General features: G+C 41.4%; 1 protein-coding gene across 1 annotated transcript in view; it reads left to right on the forward strand.

Annotated features, from left to right (window-relative positions):
• The window catches only part of lrrc17 (leucine rich repeat containing 17), a 22,831-nt gene continuing 5,163 nt past the window's right edge, over positions 1-17,668 (forward strand). The window contains exons 1-3 of the mRNA XM_041029791.1: positions 1-274; positions 10,295-10,673; positions 11,376-11,874. Coding sequence (XP_040885725.1) covers positions 10,401-10,673; positions 11,376-11,874 — 772 coding nt within the window. The 5' untranslated portion in view covers positions 1-274; positions 10,295-10,400. The remainder of the gene's footprint in view (positions 275-10,294; positions 10,674-11,375; positions 11,875-17,668) is intronic.

Below are 17,668 nucleotides of genomic sequence, written 5' to 3' on the forward strand. Positions count from 1 at the left end.
AAGGGAGAGAGAAAGAGAGAGAGAGAGAGCTTGTATAAGGCAGTAGTCAATCACTCAGAACAGACAGAGTGAGAGAGAGAGAGAGAGAGAGAGACTGGAGAAGCAGCCAGTCGTCCGTCCCTCACTCCAGGCTCTAAGTTTACAGGCAGCCAGGCAGGATTTTCTTGGCTTGGATGCAGCGCTCATGACAGGATTAGGAGCCGGGGACGCGGGACCAACTGGAGATCTGCAGGTCCAAGTGGACGAGCCCGAGCCAGATTCTCTCCCTGCACAGGTAGGACTGAAACCTTTATATTGAACCAACAGCTTTGTCTGTCTCCAAAAGATTCTGCAGCTGATAGCGACAGCAAACCCCCAAACCTTCCTGACACTCAAAGTGTTAGAAGATTTTTTGGCAAGTACAGTTTGGCACTTGAGTTTAGTTCTTGGTGATAAAATCTGATTCACTGAAGGCTAAGAAAAAAGAACCCACAGCATATTATTTTAATCTTGATGTGAAGGGATTATTAGGTTGCACAATATGTAATAAAAAATATTATTTCGGCCTCTATTTTAACCTTTTTTGAGGTTTTTACTAGAAGTGTGACTTTTCCCTTTTCTTAGGCTATTCCTTTGTTCCTTAGACATTGTAGGCACTGATAGTGAATTCATAGACAAAGAATGAATGCAATGTAGTCATGCTGAAAACTTACTATGTGTTTTATGATAAGTCATTTAAAGGTAAACTGCAGCAACACAACATTAGAACATGTGTCCAGTATCAGACATTGATTAAAGTATCTGCAGCTTAGATGTCTGCACAAGCACGATGGGACTCAAACATATGAAGATATGAATGGACAGAACTTGGGACAGGAAGCATGTTTTCCCAGCAGCCAATATTGGTGTTGGATTGTAGTTTTTGGTTCTTCAAAAAAAAAAAAAAAAAAGTAATGAATACAAAATAAAAAGAAAACCGCCAAACAAGCAATGAATTTGTGTATTCATTACATTTAAGGTGCGTCTTGTTCCAGCTCTGTATTTGAGAACTTGCTGAAGTAAACTCTTTTCCTACAATGAAACTCCGATTTGGAGTTGCTCAACATGTGCCAAGTTTATGATGGATCATTGCACCCTCACATTAACCTTTATTTAGCTGCAGTTAGCTGCTAATTTTAAATGCTTCCTTAATGCTTTTGTCATGTAGCTGGCTCGTGCTCCCATGCATCCTAACATAAACGCACTGATCACTGCCATGATTAGGCATTCCTGTGTAGCTCAATGGATGGAGCTAAGATGAGCACTTCTGCCACAGTGAGGGGTTAATTTACCCACTTGGACCCTCTTTGCACTGTAAGAAACTCCGGATAACCATGCCCAGCTAATGACTCATGTTCATTGAGCACTTAGCCTGTTCTTTGTTGCTAAGAATGAACTAAGATTGGGGGGAATTTAGTGTTTGCTGTGAGGTTTTGAGATTTTCAGAGAGATCTTCTGCAGATTTCCAAAAATTTTAGGGTAAGATTACAAAATACTCAAAAAGACAGCAGGGCTTCTGCACAGTTTACCATACAGCTGTATGTGCAATATACTTGCTGGTTGTTTAGATGTCCATATGTGTGTGTGTGCAGTTATATGTGCATCTACACTGGGGGTTACATGCTCCTGTGTAAGTTTTAGTAAAATTCCAGCCTCATGTAGTGCAGAGCGGAGCGTCGTGTGGTTTCACTCTCGAACTTAAAAAAGGGGTGGGGGGAGAAAAAGCCTGACTTGCAAGTTTACTATGATCACAAAGTGTGAGAGACCCTTTTCCTTAGATTTCTGCTGTTTCAGCTTGCTGCAGTTAAGTTTAAGTGGAACACTTCGTAGTGAGAGGAAGCAAGAATTCTATGTGTGTGTTTAAAGTGCAGATGTGTCTGGCGCCAATCCAAACCAGTCAACATAGCTAACTGGCAGGGGAAGACATTGTGTGAGATTGTGTGTGTGTGTTTGAGCTCTGTTAAACATCTCATACCAGTCTTTTAACTCCTTGATTTTAATGAAGCTGTCTACAGACACTTAGGGGTTCTTGAGAAAAGAAAAATAGAAAGTAATAGAATACAATTTTTCCCACAGAATTAGATTCTATTTGTAGTGGTGTCCACAAATAGAACCCCCCAGAGAACCTCTCTTTCTGTGTTGCTCTGCAAAGCGTGTGTGATTGTCAGTAGATCCTTCTCTCGATAGCAGAAGGAACAGGTACAGGAGGGGTAGAGGGACTTAATCGATTGTGGATGGTGTTGTTCTCTCAAATGGAAAAAAAATAAAATAAAATAAAAAATGTTAAATGGGTTGCCAGATATGTTTTGCCGTTAATAAGACCTGGGCTGTCTCTGTGCGGGAAACACCGGATTAGATAACTAAACACATTAGAATATTGCATAACTGTAAAATAAATCCTTTCCTCAGCTCTTCATTGGACTTTCCCAGAATTTATAAACCTGATATGTTTCAACTCTTCAGAAATCCTGTGTTTAATGTTTTATAATACAGTTTCAGTAAATGATTAGATGCAGCCAAGAAACAAGGGGAGACCCCAACAATGCCTGCTAACCATGGTGATGTTTCCACTGTTACTTGAAATTACCATTTTACAGACATTACAGCTAGCTCTGTCGTTATCTCTCTTTCTGAACTGAAGTCACGCTTTGGGCCATTTCTTCCTCTCTGCCATGACTCCAATACAGGTTTCCAGCAGTGTACATGCTGTTTGACGTCATTGTTTTAAAATGCACAACTGTCAGAAAAAACATATTGGCAACAATTTAAAGGAATTGATAAGTTTGGAGGTATGTGATTCCTGTGGTTCGGAAAATTTGGTTTCTCAGCCGGGACTGGTTCTTGATTTCCATCCCTAAACGTGCACATAGGAGTTGCATGGACGTGCAGGCTCATATGCATGAGACAATGACCTTTTTCAAGGCATGCAGTTGCTATTCTTGTGGTTATGTTTGGACTCTGTGTTTGGAGAATGGGTGAAAATAGATTTCATGTGGGTATACTATGAAGGAACACACACAAAGGCTCACAGTTTGGCTACTTTCCATCAAATATCCTCTTTCAGATGTTTGTTTTTGTGAGTTCACCACCTCTGACCTTGTCTGAAAGTGTAATTTTCTGTCTCTCCACTTCTTTTTTCTGTTCCTCTCGCCTCTCCTCTTCTGCAGAAATGAGCTTGTCTGGTTTCAGTTAGGCTTTTGAGGATGTGTAAGGGTTCCCTCCCTCACTTGCTCTCTACATACACAGTATATGTCTGTGTCTGTCACTGTCTCGTCCTCTGGTTTAGGATTTTGGGTTTGTGGTTTGTGGACCTTTTTTCCCTCCTCTTCTCTTTACATTCTCATAGGTCTGTATCGTCATTCTTTCCTTATATCCCTCTTTGTCTCTTAGCTGAGTGGTGGGGCTGTCACATGGTAACAAGCCACAGACCTTTGGGCACACACACATGCACACAAAGGAAACTCAGCCCAAAGGAAACAAAGTAAGGTCAGCTTTCTGGGAGGCTCACTGGCAGAGAATTATTTTTTTTTTTCCTGAAAACACACCTATAAGCTCTTGCTTTGTTTCAACTCTCCAATCATCTCTCTGTTTTTCTCTGTAATTAACTGCCTGACTGACCGACTGACTTTCTGCCTGCTTCTTTTCACATATCTGTGCATCCAACTTGGATGGAAGCTGATTGTTTTAAAAACATTTTTCTATTTGTAGCTAAGGAGAAATGGCTCGCTCTTGTTTTTGCAGCCTCCCCTGCTTGTTTCTCAGTTTCTCTCTGTAACACAGTGTCCCTTGTGTTTCTGCACTGTTTCCTCTGGGGGTCTGAACTCTTTCCATCCCCAGTGGGCTGTCCAGTGTTATTGGAGCATGAAGAGCCTCTGTGGTACGTTAGTGCAGGTAGAGACTGTGCAGCATCAATGGCTTTGCGGGTGAGGGGTGGTGACAAAGATAAGTATAGATAAGATTTTTACAGCTAGCGTGCAGCACCTTTTACCTGGCTTTTCTTCATGTTGGTGTGTATATGATGAGCCAGGAATATATATTTTAGCCTAGTTATGTAATGTCCCTGCAGTGGTGGGAAAAATAAAAACAGGGGTTTCATTGGGTTCCACCGGATTGAGCCTTGCACCTGTCAGAGCCAAAACCTTTACATTAAATATGTTAGATTTTTTTTATGACTGGAATTTGCATAAAACTGAAAGTGATTCTGTATTTTGACCCACAAACTTGCATCTGAAAGGCCTACTGCTTTTCCTCAGTTGCTGAGAGAATTTCCTATGTATTCTTGTGAGTTCCTGGATTGACAGAAGCAGAGCACTGTCACCTGAAACCAAACAAATCCGTCTCCCCTCTTTGCCAGGAGGAATTTCCCTTTCGCTGACAATGACATTATGATAATTTCTGCCTTGTGCAACTTCAACTTCTGACATTAATCTTGTCTTGAACCTGGTTTTCGGTTCCATTCTGTCTTTCACTTTCTCACCACGGTTTCTTTTCTCTGAAACATTATTTGGAAATGGTTTTCAAATTTGTAAGCTTCCTCCATCTGTATTTCTCTTAAACACAGTCAGTGCCTCTTCTTCTCCCACCCCCCCTCTTCCTGACGTAGGTGGTATGGGATGATGTTAGAGGCCAACAGGTCTGTATTTCCTCCGGTCTGCCGAGACCAAATGACCCATTTGAACCCACAGACAGTTAAGAAAACAAACACAGACACATAGCCTGGGTCAGCATGTCTCCTCTGTGTGTTTTATCTCCATTCACTGACCCTGTTTTAGCAACTATAGCATTGGTGTGTGTTTGTATATATGTCCACATGTGTGTGTGTGTGTGTGTGTGTTATGTGGAGGTTTCTGCTGCTTCGTTCATACATTTGCACTTTGACCTCTGGTTCTTTCGCAGAGTGGTATAACTTCCTGGCTAATGTCTCCACTGAACTCTTGCCAAACCACCTGGTTAAATTATACATTCCTCTTTATCAAGCAACACTCACTAGCCTGAATTATATTATGATAATCTATGTGGTGTGCTACTGTATATGCAGTCTCTGAATCACTTTAGTGTATTTCAGGTGATCTCTCACTTTCATCAAATTACAACATTGGGGAAGGAGCAGGAAGATCAAAAGAATGAAAATGGAGTGTTTTAATTTCCAGATAAAGGCATACTAAAGCTGGTGCAGCAGGGAGATGTGATATTGGAGGTGAGTTCACTCCCTTCACACAGTTCCCAAAAACAAATTCCACACAGACTTAAGCATTTAGTCAGTGGTTTGTTTTGATTGAGAGCGCACTGGTGCTGAGCACTCACTATCCTTTACTTGTCTAAAAGACTGACTCAGTAAATTGTTTTGGTTTGAAAAGCCATTTGGAAGATTTAACGCAAATAACCAAATAATCATTTTTCCATTTACTCAGCAGCTTCAGACACAATGAGTGTCTGTTCGGTGCACACTGGTAACTGGAGCTCTATCACAACTGGTGACATAATCATACTCTCACTATTACATTTCTCTCAAGGATTTGCTGGCAGTGCAGTCTGATTGTGGTCTCCTTGTAAAAAAAAAAAAAAAAAAAAATCTACCTAATACGGTTGAAATGTGAAAGTATTGAAAACTGAGCTGGGAATGTTAAAAAATAAAATGCCCAATAATTAGCACCCAATATAAAAACCAGAAAACATTACTGTTAATAGGGTGACCCTGAGGCATTTAAACTGCACTCTTGTTAGTATGCAGGACCTTCGTTAAACTGTGAACAAACTGTGAACAAAACTGTCAGCCACACATAGAGGGCTAAAACATAACTGATGGGATCATATGTTTGATATGTTCACCATCTTAGTTCAGCATGTTAGCTTATGATGGCACTAGATGAAAAATTAAGGGATCACCAATGTTTTTAGAAATCATTATGAAGGGGGAAATGGGTGTTTGTACTGAATTTCATGGAAATCCATCCAATAGTTGCTGAGATATTTCAGTCTGGAACAAAATAGGGGACCAGCCAACCAACATTCTCCTCCCTAGGGCCCTGCTGCGACCATGGCCAAGAAACAAACAAAAAATAACTAAAACCAACTTAAACTGACCCAAGAGGAATGTGAAATTTGACAATCATGTAAAATTAAGCATAATTAAGTGCAATCCTTTACATCAGTGGTTTCCTAACATTTATCATGGACATGCATTCCTCTTCTGGGGACCTACTACCTTTTTTTGTCCCCAAAAAGCCTTGGACTCTCAACACAACCTTGTTTTTCCACGGTTCAAAATGATAAACATGATGCTTTCATATTTCATGTCCAGACCAAACTTTTATTCTGGTCCAGGGCAGATGACCATGGCAGCAAAAACAGTCTGCATGGTATTTAGAGCAATGCCTCTAAGGAAATATCTGACTGAAATACTAAGATTTCTGCTGGATGTTTACAGAAAGAGGGAGACAGTTTTTCTTTGAGACAGCCTTGGGTTGGTATAAACTGACCAGAGGGAGCTGGGGTGGGAAATAATACTAGACTGGAAGGGCTAATTTGAGCTCAAATGGGCATGAGGTGAACCACAGGGATGGGTTTGGCTTGAGTGGGTTTGTTATGCTCACAGCTGGAATGTGTGTTGAGATACTGCAAGCTGACCATGGCTGTAGTTTTCTAAGAAGGGCTGAACTTTTCCTGCTGAACAGCTGTGATGTGGAAAAGATATGAGCAGCATCAGTGCTGGTCCAACTGGTTTGAAGGCAGGTTACAGCTTCTGCCTGTTAGGATGGGGAGCAAGGACTAGGACCCAAACGCAAAAAACCCTCAAGACAGGCTAGGAGTAACTTAAAGTGTTTTAATGAACCAAAAATCACTGGAAGTGTCCAGGGCCAACAACCAAAAATCATCCACGCAGGAGAAAAATACTGAGAGACCAAACCAAACGAAAGGAAACCAAGGTAAGTCAATGAGGTGGGGAAAAAATGCAAGACACAGGTACGGGAACGATCACGGGGATGAAACACACTCAGGCAAGGAAACAGACTCGGGCATGGAACACAGACAAACTGACAAGAACACAGAGATAACGAGACTTAAATACACCAGACAATGGGCAACAGGTGAAACCAATTAGGGCGGGGCAGACAATCACAAAAGGAGGGAAACAAGACAAAGACAGGAAGTAGAACAAGACAAGATACACAAGGGCCATGATTTCAAACAGGAACAGTGAACAAAACTTAACAAACTAAACAAGAATCTGAAAAGGTCCAAATGTCCACAAAAGAGATCCAAACAACACAAAAGGGTTCAAAGAACAGCCCCCTTAGGGGCTAGTCATGACAGTACCACAATTTGAGGTTTGACGCAAAACCTGAAAAGGAGCTGTAAGTTTTAATTTTTTAGAAAGTACAGTGATTAGTCATCCTTTATTTACTTAGCCTTTTAGAAGGGGAACAAATGTGTAGAGAAACACAACCAGTCCAGATCCCTTCATGCACCACAAAATACAATAACTCGCATTAATCTACATTACAGGCTTTGTCAGTTATATGACTTAATTCAGAAAGAAAATGAAATGCCCTTTGTTTTATATTGTCCTTTATATCATTATCTAAAAAAAAGAAGTTATAGAGTTTGCTGTGCTTCACAGTCACCAAATCTCAATCCATCTGAACACCTATGAGTGAGACAGCATGTTGAACAGCGTTCCCCTAGACAATAATTGAAACACCACATGAGGAAATGTCTTTGGATGAATAATGTTCATCCTCCAGCAGAGTTCCAGAAAACTTGGAAAATCTATGCTGGAGAGTACTGCAGCTGCTCTGGAGGTTTGCAGTGGTCACGTTGTGGACACTGCTGGTTTTTCCCTTTCATTTGTTACCCGTACATCCCTAATACTTTCTACAGTATGTGTATTTTTGAGGATGTGGCTATGCTGCACTGGAGAGCGTGTTTGCTCTAAGATGTATCTATAGTTCCAGCAATATTCATTCCCTGCTTTACCCACTGAGCTGGACACGACCACAGGTACAGCTGGATCACAGTAGTGTATACCATCCACCTGTAGCAGACCAAATGACTTAGCCTGAGGGGATGTGTCTGGGTCAACTCAAGACGCCTCCCCATGCTTTCCACTTCAGTCTGGTCTCTTCTGCTGTTTGGCCTGGCGCGAGTCTCACCTTGTGTAGAAACATTTCTCTCATCAGCTGCACGATCATGCAACGCAGGTGCAAGAACATGTGTTTGCAGCTGACCTACATTATCCAAACATATGACCAGACAAACACACACAAATCTATAAAGGTATTCTCGTATGGAAATAGAGGAAGAAGAAAGACAGACGTAATAAATACACACACTGACAGCTGACTGGCTGAAAAGACCAGTTCAATCGGTTTCTGTTGGATTTGGAGTAACAGCTCACTAGAAGTGTTTTACTGCGCTGAAGGAAATCGAACATTCATGTTTGTTTCAATTGAGACCATTGATTGTTGGGACGGTTGAAGAGCGCTCGATGGACTGGAAAGATACATTCTCAGCTGTTTCTGTCTGTATCTCGCTAACATGTCCAGTCTGTTTTTCACAACTGAACTACAACATCTGCATTGACAGGCTTGTTCCACTGTGTGAGAGACCGGGAGACTGTAAGGGGGCTGCGGTTTGGTACAGTTGGAATGAGTCTGTGTGCACATGTGTGTCTCCCTGTGTGTCTGTGTGCGTTTGTATGTGTGTGCAGTGTTTCTTGGCAGACCTGTGGGCCTTGCCTATTTGCCACAAGGGACCCATGACTCACTTATTTTACCATTCAGTGTGCACACGCAACCACACACACACACACATATTCACATAATCAGCAGGAGCAGGGAGTCCAGAACAAGTGGCTGTGTGGCAAACAATGACAATCCCCATCATTAATATGCTATAAATATTAATATTTCCAGTCTTCATATTTGTGGCTGATGATAGTTTCACAGTTTGGCAGTACAAATGGCAGGACAGATTAGCTGCAAGAAACAGAGAGAAAAAGATGCAAAGGCTTTAAGTCAGGAAAGAATAGCTAGATAGTGATTTTACAGCAATAGATAGAGGCTGTAGGGCTACAACCAGTAGCCTGTTATTGTAGCAGAAAGACCAGAAATAGGGGAAACAGCTAGGCTGGCTCTGCAGTCTCACTACAGAGTGGAAAGCCATAATTTGACGTTTTATAGGAGGTTATGTGCCACACTGTTTCTTGGTCAGGAATAGTCCGGCACACGCCTATAAACTTTAACCATATCTTAACCAAAGTGGTGGTTGTCACGTCAGAACAAGTGTAAATTCAAGCACACAAGGATCGAGGAAATCTTAAATGTTAGATACAGTATTTCATATGTGAATACATGGATTTCAGATCTACTTTTTTTCTATGAGTTATATGCTGAAACATATTAAACCAACTCACATACAGTCTATAGAACGCACAAGCGCCCATAAACATGCACATGTAAACATCCTGAAAGTGGAAGGATGTTTGAGAATAAATAATCAGTAAGGAAAGCAGGGAGCGATGGAATCAGCAAGATAGGGAGAGGGGAAAAGGAGACAAAGAGGTGGAACGTCTAATCAGATTAGGAGACAGAAAGGCAGAGTGGATGGACATGTTTAGAAAGATGGTGTTGAGACAGGAAGAGAGAACATTCACATCTGTTTAGCTGACAGTAGAAACCACTCATTGTGCATCGCAGGAAGAAAACAGGACTTTACTACCACCACATTTTAACCCTTAAGATGTTAACATGTAACAACTGTCTCTCTTTCTTTCCTTCTAACCCCTTTTCCTGTTTCCTCTCCCTCTCTCCCCATTTTCCTCTCAGTCTACCTCTCCACTAATTCTTTCAACATGTGCAGCGTTACCGTTTAAGCTGTCAGCAGGTCTCGATGTGCCACCAGGACAAATCCTGGTGTATTTTATTGCATTTGTGACGTAAACGATTTTGGTGTGTCATTTTTAAAAAATGTAAAACACTACTTCTTTCCCTTCTTTTTTGTTTCACTGTATTATTTCTTTCATTTTATGGGTGCATCATGTCTGTTTCTGACATATATGATTGTTTGTTTACCCTTTAACTTTCTATCACACACAAAACTCATTTGCATAAAGTTAAAATAGTTTTGCCCCCTCCTATTTTTTGTGTTGCTGGACAGTGCTGTGCTCATTTTAATCCCTTATATGTCAGTCAGCTTGTGTGAACTGGCCAGTGAAGACCTGTGAGAATTCACCTCCCTCTCTCTCCTCACTTTGTTTTTATCTTCATACACACAGCTGTGACTGGCCTCCCGTGTCTTGTCACACCAATCATCCGACAACAGTCTTCCAAGGTTGACCTGATTACAGAGAGGCCTCCCTTCCTCTTCTCACATCTCCCATCATGCGTCTCTTCGCCGCCCTCCTCCTCTTGCTGTTCCTCCAGTTAGCTGAGTCCCGGAGAGGCCCTCGGTCAGGGGTCTTGGAGAGGGGCACCAGGGGCGGTGTACGAGGCAGAGGCAGGGCGGGGGTCATGAGGCGTCAAACTCAGGAGTGTAAGGAATACATGGAGGCAGGAGAGAAGTACCTGGACTGTCAAGACAGGCAGCTGACCACTGTGATGCAGGACTGGCCCAAAGATATTCACCACCTGCTGCTGGCACGAAATAAGATTCAGGTACATATGGATAGTTTGGGCTTGCACAGTGCAAATACAAAGGAACAAGACACAGCCCACCTGCTGCAGTCAGATACAAGGCACAACAAACAATAATTAACAGATTCTGAGAATGTCTAGTCGAGTTTTACATAACAGTTAATGTCTCAAGCTTCCTACTCTGAGGTTAAACCCAGCCAGCTCGCTGATTACCATGGCCACCTGTGCTCCATTTATTTTGTTCTGAGATCAAAGACAGACTTTTCTGCTACATGTGTGTGGGTAGGTTTCTGCATGAGTTAGCACACAGGATGTGTGTCACAGGTGTTGAGAGGCACAAAACCGAATGCTTTGCCAGCAAAGTAATAAAGGAGGACGAATGAGCTATAAACACTGATCAAATCGGTGAAAAATGTGTATAATAAAGCCCTACTTTCACTCATTCAGGTTCAAAGAGTTGGGTTGTTGAATAAATGATTAGTGAGGGAAAGAATGAACGAAGTGGATTTTGTTTTATTTTTAGGATAACCTGCATTTCTTATCTAAAGCTGAATATATCCAAACTTTTATATTAACAATGGGTGAAATGACCCTGTGTATTGTAATAGGTGTTGCTTGCAGTGATGAATGCATAGAGAAAAGGTCCCTCAGTTCTATCAAGCATTTTAGCAAATTTCAGCTTTATTGTTGCTAAACCAACAGTGTAAAAATGTCTCCTTTTAGGTTTTGAGGGACAACATGTTCTCCCAGTTCACCCAGCTGAAGAGCCTGGACCTCCAGCAGAACGACATCTCCATGGTGGAGGACGGTGCGTTCAGTGGCCTCTCCCAGCTCACCACTCTGCTTCTCCAGCACAACAGACTGAAAACAGCCTCTGAGGAGATCCTGCTCCCTCTGCCCCGCCTCACCTACCTCCGTCTCTATGACAACCCCTGGAGCTGCCACTGCTCATTGGACAGCCTGGTCAGGAAGCTGCAGGTGCCTAGCAACCGCAACCTGGGCAACTACGCCAAGTGTGCAGAGCCTCTTTTACTAATGGGCCAGAAGCTAAAGAAGCTGAACGTGGACTCGTTGTGTGAGGATGACAACCAGGTGGACAGGAGGCCGGGGGGCGGAGAAGGGGGGCGACCGAGGCCTCCACCAATCAAAGTGAAGTCAGAGGTTACGTCCATATGCCACACCTACATGTTCCCCAAACCTCTGCTGGACTGCAGCAACAAAGGTGAGAGAAGCAGACAGTTAAGGCAGTAGGTACTCTTTAGGTAGGTACTTGCCACTAGCATGGCTCCATGGATGGCAGTGCCAGTTGGTCTACCACTCTGGTCAAGACCAAAATATCTCAAAAACTACAAGACGAAAGTTTGTACAGACATTCATGGTTACCAGAGGATGAACCCTCTTCAGGCATTTTGGTGCCTTTGCATTCTTGTGTGGTCTGTCGCGGTGTTCAGCACTTGTCTGATTTTTGCAAATACAGCACCATCTCTCTTGTGTTGTATTGTATTCTAATTAGAATCATACATTCTTTAATTTTCTGCAGATTCGTGTTTTCCAAGAGATTTTAGAGGCCAGGAATAACCAAAGGCATTGCAATCTGTTTGTGTTTTTGGTTTTATCACTGAGTCAGCGGGGGCAGAAAGCTGCAGAAAAGATTGAAACAGGCAGGCATCTGCCAAAATAAAGGGAGGAGAGAAAGGAAGGCGAGTGCTTCTCCGGCTTTCTTTTAGCTCCTCCAGTTTTCACATCTGGTTCTCTCTGTGTAAAAATGCCACTTTGAGGCAGCTATCATAGTGGCTATAACTTCTTCAGAGCACCATAAAAATTTAGTTTCACTGTCGCTTTTCAAAGAGGCAGAAATGGCTGTTTCTGAATAAGTGCAGACAGATAGTTCTTGGTTACTTTTATGCAGCTTCTTTATATTTAATTTTTACTCTCATCTTCCGTTCATCCTCCTCTCCATGTCCATTGAACCCCTTTTCTCTGTTCTCTTCAAAGCACTAAAACACGACTCCTATGACGCCCAAATAGCATCCACTGTCAACACACTGAACTGAAAAACTGTCTTGATGTCCATGATTCAGACCAAGTGAGCTCCCAGATTTAAATGAACAATTGAATGCATCTATAAATGGAGAGCTAATGCCCTTCAGAGAGAGAAATCCTTCACAGAGAACTGACAAGCCAAAGCCACACAAAGCAGCGTCTGTGATGTGTAAATGCTGGAGGAAGCTTTTCACATATTTTCCTAATTATTTTTTTCTACAGTAGGACTTCTGAATCGATTCTTTATCTGAGCCACTATAAGGTCGTTCTGTTTTTCTCAAAGGCTGATTCTCCCATCCATCTCTCCCCATCATTTCTTCTTTTTCTTTTTTTAAGCCCGGGAATAACTGTCTCCATCCTGCCTCATTCTAAACCATGCCCCGCCATGAAAGCAATATGTGTGAATGTTGCTGCTGTTAATATACTGCAGATGTTGTGCATTACATTCATTGCATGGTTTCTGTGCTTTTTGATTTGCAAGGACGCCCATGTAGTTTTTCTGTAAGCTGATACCAGTTGGGGATTGGCATCCTTTCATTTTGTTTTCACTGTGCTGGATTCCAGGAGTAATGGTTTCATTAGCTGCATTGGTTGTATTAGCTGTCAGTCACAGTGAAATCTAATGTCAGGTAGATTAGATAATTACACGTTATTTTTTCTCTACCCTCTTTTGCCAGTTCAATGATCTAAACATTCACAGATGCTGTGTGGCCTAAACACTTTGGGTCAACTAGTACAATATAACAATCAAACAAATATTACCATCTTTAAGTTAAATCGTATTAGATATTTCTCAGGTTCCCCTCAGATTATGTGGAGTTGCTTAAGAAAATCAGAGCGTCATAGTTCTCTCCATGATCCATAGTACATCAATTCTCCATCCGTTAAGTAATGTTCTTATAAGTGGGTTCCTGCCCTTAACAGTTGGTAGTGTGTCAACAAACGTAACACACCAACAAAGGCCATGAAGAAGAAGACTGTTAGCAAGCAAACAAGGAAGAGATTAAATGATCAAAAAATTTGTTTCATAAATGTTTTATGTGGAAAGAAAAATGCATACAACACATTTGTTAAACCCCAAGGGAATATACAGGAAACACTGAATGTAAACATCGCTTTTGGTTTGTTTGTAAGTCAACTCCATGGGTCACCTTAGAGCGGTGCAAATACCCAAACAGATCTGCAATGAATCAAATTACCAAAACCAATGGACATATACTAAACAAAGGGCTTTCTGGGGCCCCTCTTGGCCTGGGGTCCCATTTCAGGTGTACATTTTGCCTGGTTGGTTATTCAGCCTTGCACAGAAACATGTCATATAATATAGCTGCTGACAGCTTTAATTGAACTTAGTTAACTTCAGTCAGATTCAGAAATTAAATATTAAAATGACAATGTTCTTAAAATACAAAGACTATGTGGAAAGAAATTGTGGAGAGGGTTAACATGAGTTTTGGGAGAATGTGGAACACAGTTTTCTTTAGCACAGGACTGAAAAGCAAGCAGGCAGCAAGAAATAGAAAACCCAAAACAGAGTGGAAACATTCTCTGATCTCTAGGTCTATGAACCCTATATTTTCCTCTTGTTGATCTCTTTGTCACCGTTTTTCTCCCCAGTCTCCCTCCCTCTGGTTTGAAGACTGTTTCTCTGAGGTGAACCACAGCAGATTTCAGGCTCCACATCATGCTCACTGGAGATCAGTGCTATACAGAGTGGTCAGGGCTAATATGTGAGTTCTTGAGGCTGTGTCTCTCAAGGATGGGACTTGGAGTTTAAAGTTACTCTGTGGTAATTTCAAAATATGCCTGCAGTTACTTCTGTTTAAGTCCCCACTTTACAATGGACTCCATCTTTTTATATGTGTGTCAATAGGCAGCATGAGTTATCATGTCACGTTGATCTCTCTATGAGCTTTCAGTCATTCCAGTTTTTTTTTTTATTTTTTTGCACACATCTCATGATATTGCTCAGAGACCCATCTATCGGGTGGTATAGTTTTGGCCTAGTTCTAGACTTTGCCTTTGAGACTGTGCTCATAAGGTCAAGAAATCATAGGTTTCAGAAGTACCACAAATCCTCCATATAAACCTCAGGCCATTTGAGTTGGCAGCTGAAAAGGGACTCATGTATACGATGTGTTGGCAGCTTCCCAGTCACACACATGCATATGTCAAACTCTCCCTGGACGTCCCCAGCACACAGAAAGAGAACAGTTAGTCAGCAGAAAAAAATGACTCTTCCATAATGTCATTTGAGAGAGAGGCGGAGGTAGAGAGCATGAATGAAAAAGAGGACTGTATCAAACATCACTCTCTACTAACAGGGGGATTACACTGCAGTCTCTGCCGGACGCCAAGAAATTTTCCTGCAGTAGTTTGAATCCTGTCTACACTGGGAACTGTACTAATTTTTGAGTGCAGACTTTTCCAAAGAAGTTTTTCAGGCTAAGACGAAGATGTTACTGAAACAATCTGAAAACAGATCATGAGGTACTGAGAATTTCCACTGAAACCAGTTATGATATTGTATGATTACTATTTGGATGGATAGGCCTATAGCTTGGATGACAAAAGATTGATTCTTCTTCTTTACTTTTGTTTTGTTATTCTTATTTTTATTCTCCTTGTCTTGTAAAAGAGCATGCTGCTGTTTTATGGTGAGTTACTGTCTCTGCTTTGTTGTTTGTTTCCAGTCGTTGTGTTAAGCTGCTAACTGACTGCTGGCTGCAGATCCATATTCATCCACTGTCACTGTGAGTTAAAGCAGTAAGGCAGTAAACCTTATGTTTTTTTTTAATGTAACATTTCTTAAACCCCCTAGACTATCAGTGTAAGGGAGTACATGACAACTGATGCTAATCTGGTCGTTGTAATAGTGATATCATATAAACAAAGATGTCAGCATGTTTAGAAAAGGCTTTAGTGCTGCCTCCCTATCTTTTGCCAGAATGATGACAGAGAGTTATGTATATTACATAAAGCCCAAACATAACTCATATGCAAAATCCAGAACCTAGAAACACATGGGAACTTGATAGATTATTACACTTGTCTTGGAAAAGATTCCAAAACCCTGTTCAGGTTTTTGTTTTAGCCTGTGCATGAGGATGATGACGAGGATAGAAAAGAGAAAACTGTAACCTCTATTCCCAAAGCAAATACTGCATATATATCCTCATGTTAGACAAGCAACTATGTTGTATATACTGCACTTCCTCTGAAACCATTATGCCTCAAGTTTTGGTTCATGTATGCAGCTTAGCAACTGAAGTGCAAGTGACCTTGCATCAAAATATAAACTGAGGCCAATATTAAATGTTAACAAATTCACAGCTCCCTATAAGCTACCATGCGGCACATCTGGTGCCTAAAATTGTCAAGAAAACACTTTAAGAAATGACTCCTCCTGTCAAGGCTGGGGCGTGGGTCCAAACCACAAAATTCACTGCACTACGCACAGTTGACCCCAGAGCAATCATGTCAGCACTGTAAAAAAATTAACTGCTTCCCTTTCTACTGTCCAAACAGTGTGAAACACACTGCACCACCTGGTCCAAACAGATTCAGGATTAATGTTCTAAAGAAATATATCTTGCAGATGCAGCTATATATTTCACCTTTTGCAAAAACGAGAAGAATAATAGCACCTCTGCAAGACAGTTTGTGGAATATGTGGTGAAGAAAAGAGGGAAAAACAACCAGGCAACAGACTTTTTCTTAGCTCGTAACTTTTGTTTATATACATCATCAGTAGCGCTAACCCATACCCTCTGCTGTGGGATATACAGATAAATATCCTGATTAATGTTCTGCACACCTACAGTACTAAATCATGGTAATAGCTTAGCTTTGTCTGTTTAAACTATGTAAATACTGCTGCATATTTACTGCAGTGCATGTCCCATGTGTTATACTAATGCATTACCTATATGAGACCTCCCTGGGATGTTTGGGCAAATAACTGACTAAATTGCTGCTGTAAGTACATGCAGACCGGCACTGTGACTTAAAGCAGGTGCTGTAAATGAGACTCCAAAGAATAAATGATGAAATCTCACAGAACAGCTGATGGTCCAAGTTAAATCTATAGTTGAGTTGTAATCAGACAAAGCAGTTGGATTTTTCAGGTTGTAATGGAGCACAAAGCATTTTTTAGGACACAAAAGAGAAAAAAAAATCAACAGTGTTCACATGTGCACCAAAGTAATGACTCCAACAGATTCAGCAAAAAACTCCAAGACCAATCCCAGTCATCAAGGAATGACTTTCACTTGACATGTTCGCTCTCTCTGTAAGTCTCTATATCCAGCTAGGAAAGAGCCTAACACTTTATCTAAAAGATTTGCTCAATTAAAATTTGCAAGAGACCCCTGCCTCTTGATAAAATGCCCGACTTCCTAAGAGTATTAGCCCCAGGAAACAATGCTAAAAGAGCGAATGAATGCTTAAAATAGCAAATCAAGATAACAAACAAGATAATAGCTCTTTTCCAATCTTTGGCTCAGCTTTTTCTTGCTTTCTTGCCCAGAGGAAAATACTGTTGAACCCTTAGGTCCAGACCCACTGTCACTGCTGAATACACAGTGTAGGAGATTATCCTCATTAGACTGTAAAACACACAAGGCCACAGATGTGTCCCTCTTGGATAGAGAAGTTTTGTTTTTGGCTTAAATGGTTGAAGTCTGATTTCTCAAAAGGGAGCCTGGGAATTTAAGTTTGATGTTTGCAGTTGAAATGTGCCAGCATTTTTCCAATCTGAAAATCAGCTTGGACAAACTTGCAGACACATGTACACCTAAGGCAGGATGGGATTCCTGTTAGACTGCTCAGAAGAATATTTTCTCACTGTGGAGCACTGATGGCTCGTAATGTGGAACTTAATGGGTCTGTTACTGCTTTTGCAGCAGGCAAATGTCTGCACCTGCTGTACACTCATTAGCTATCACTGCATCACATCACTGAACAATAATAAT

The sequence above is a fragment of the Toxotes jaculatrix genome, chromosome 22 (assembly GCF_017976425.1).
Source record: "Toxotes jaculatrix isolate fToxJac2 chromosome 22, fToxJac2.pri, whole genome shotgun sequence".
NCBI classification, from domain to species: Eukaryota; Metazoa; Chordata; class Actinopteri; family Toxotidae; genus Toxotes; species Toxotes jaculatrix.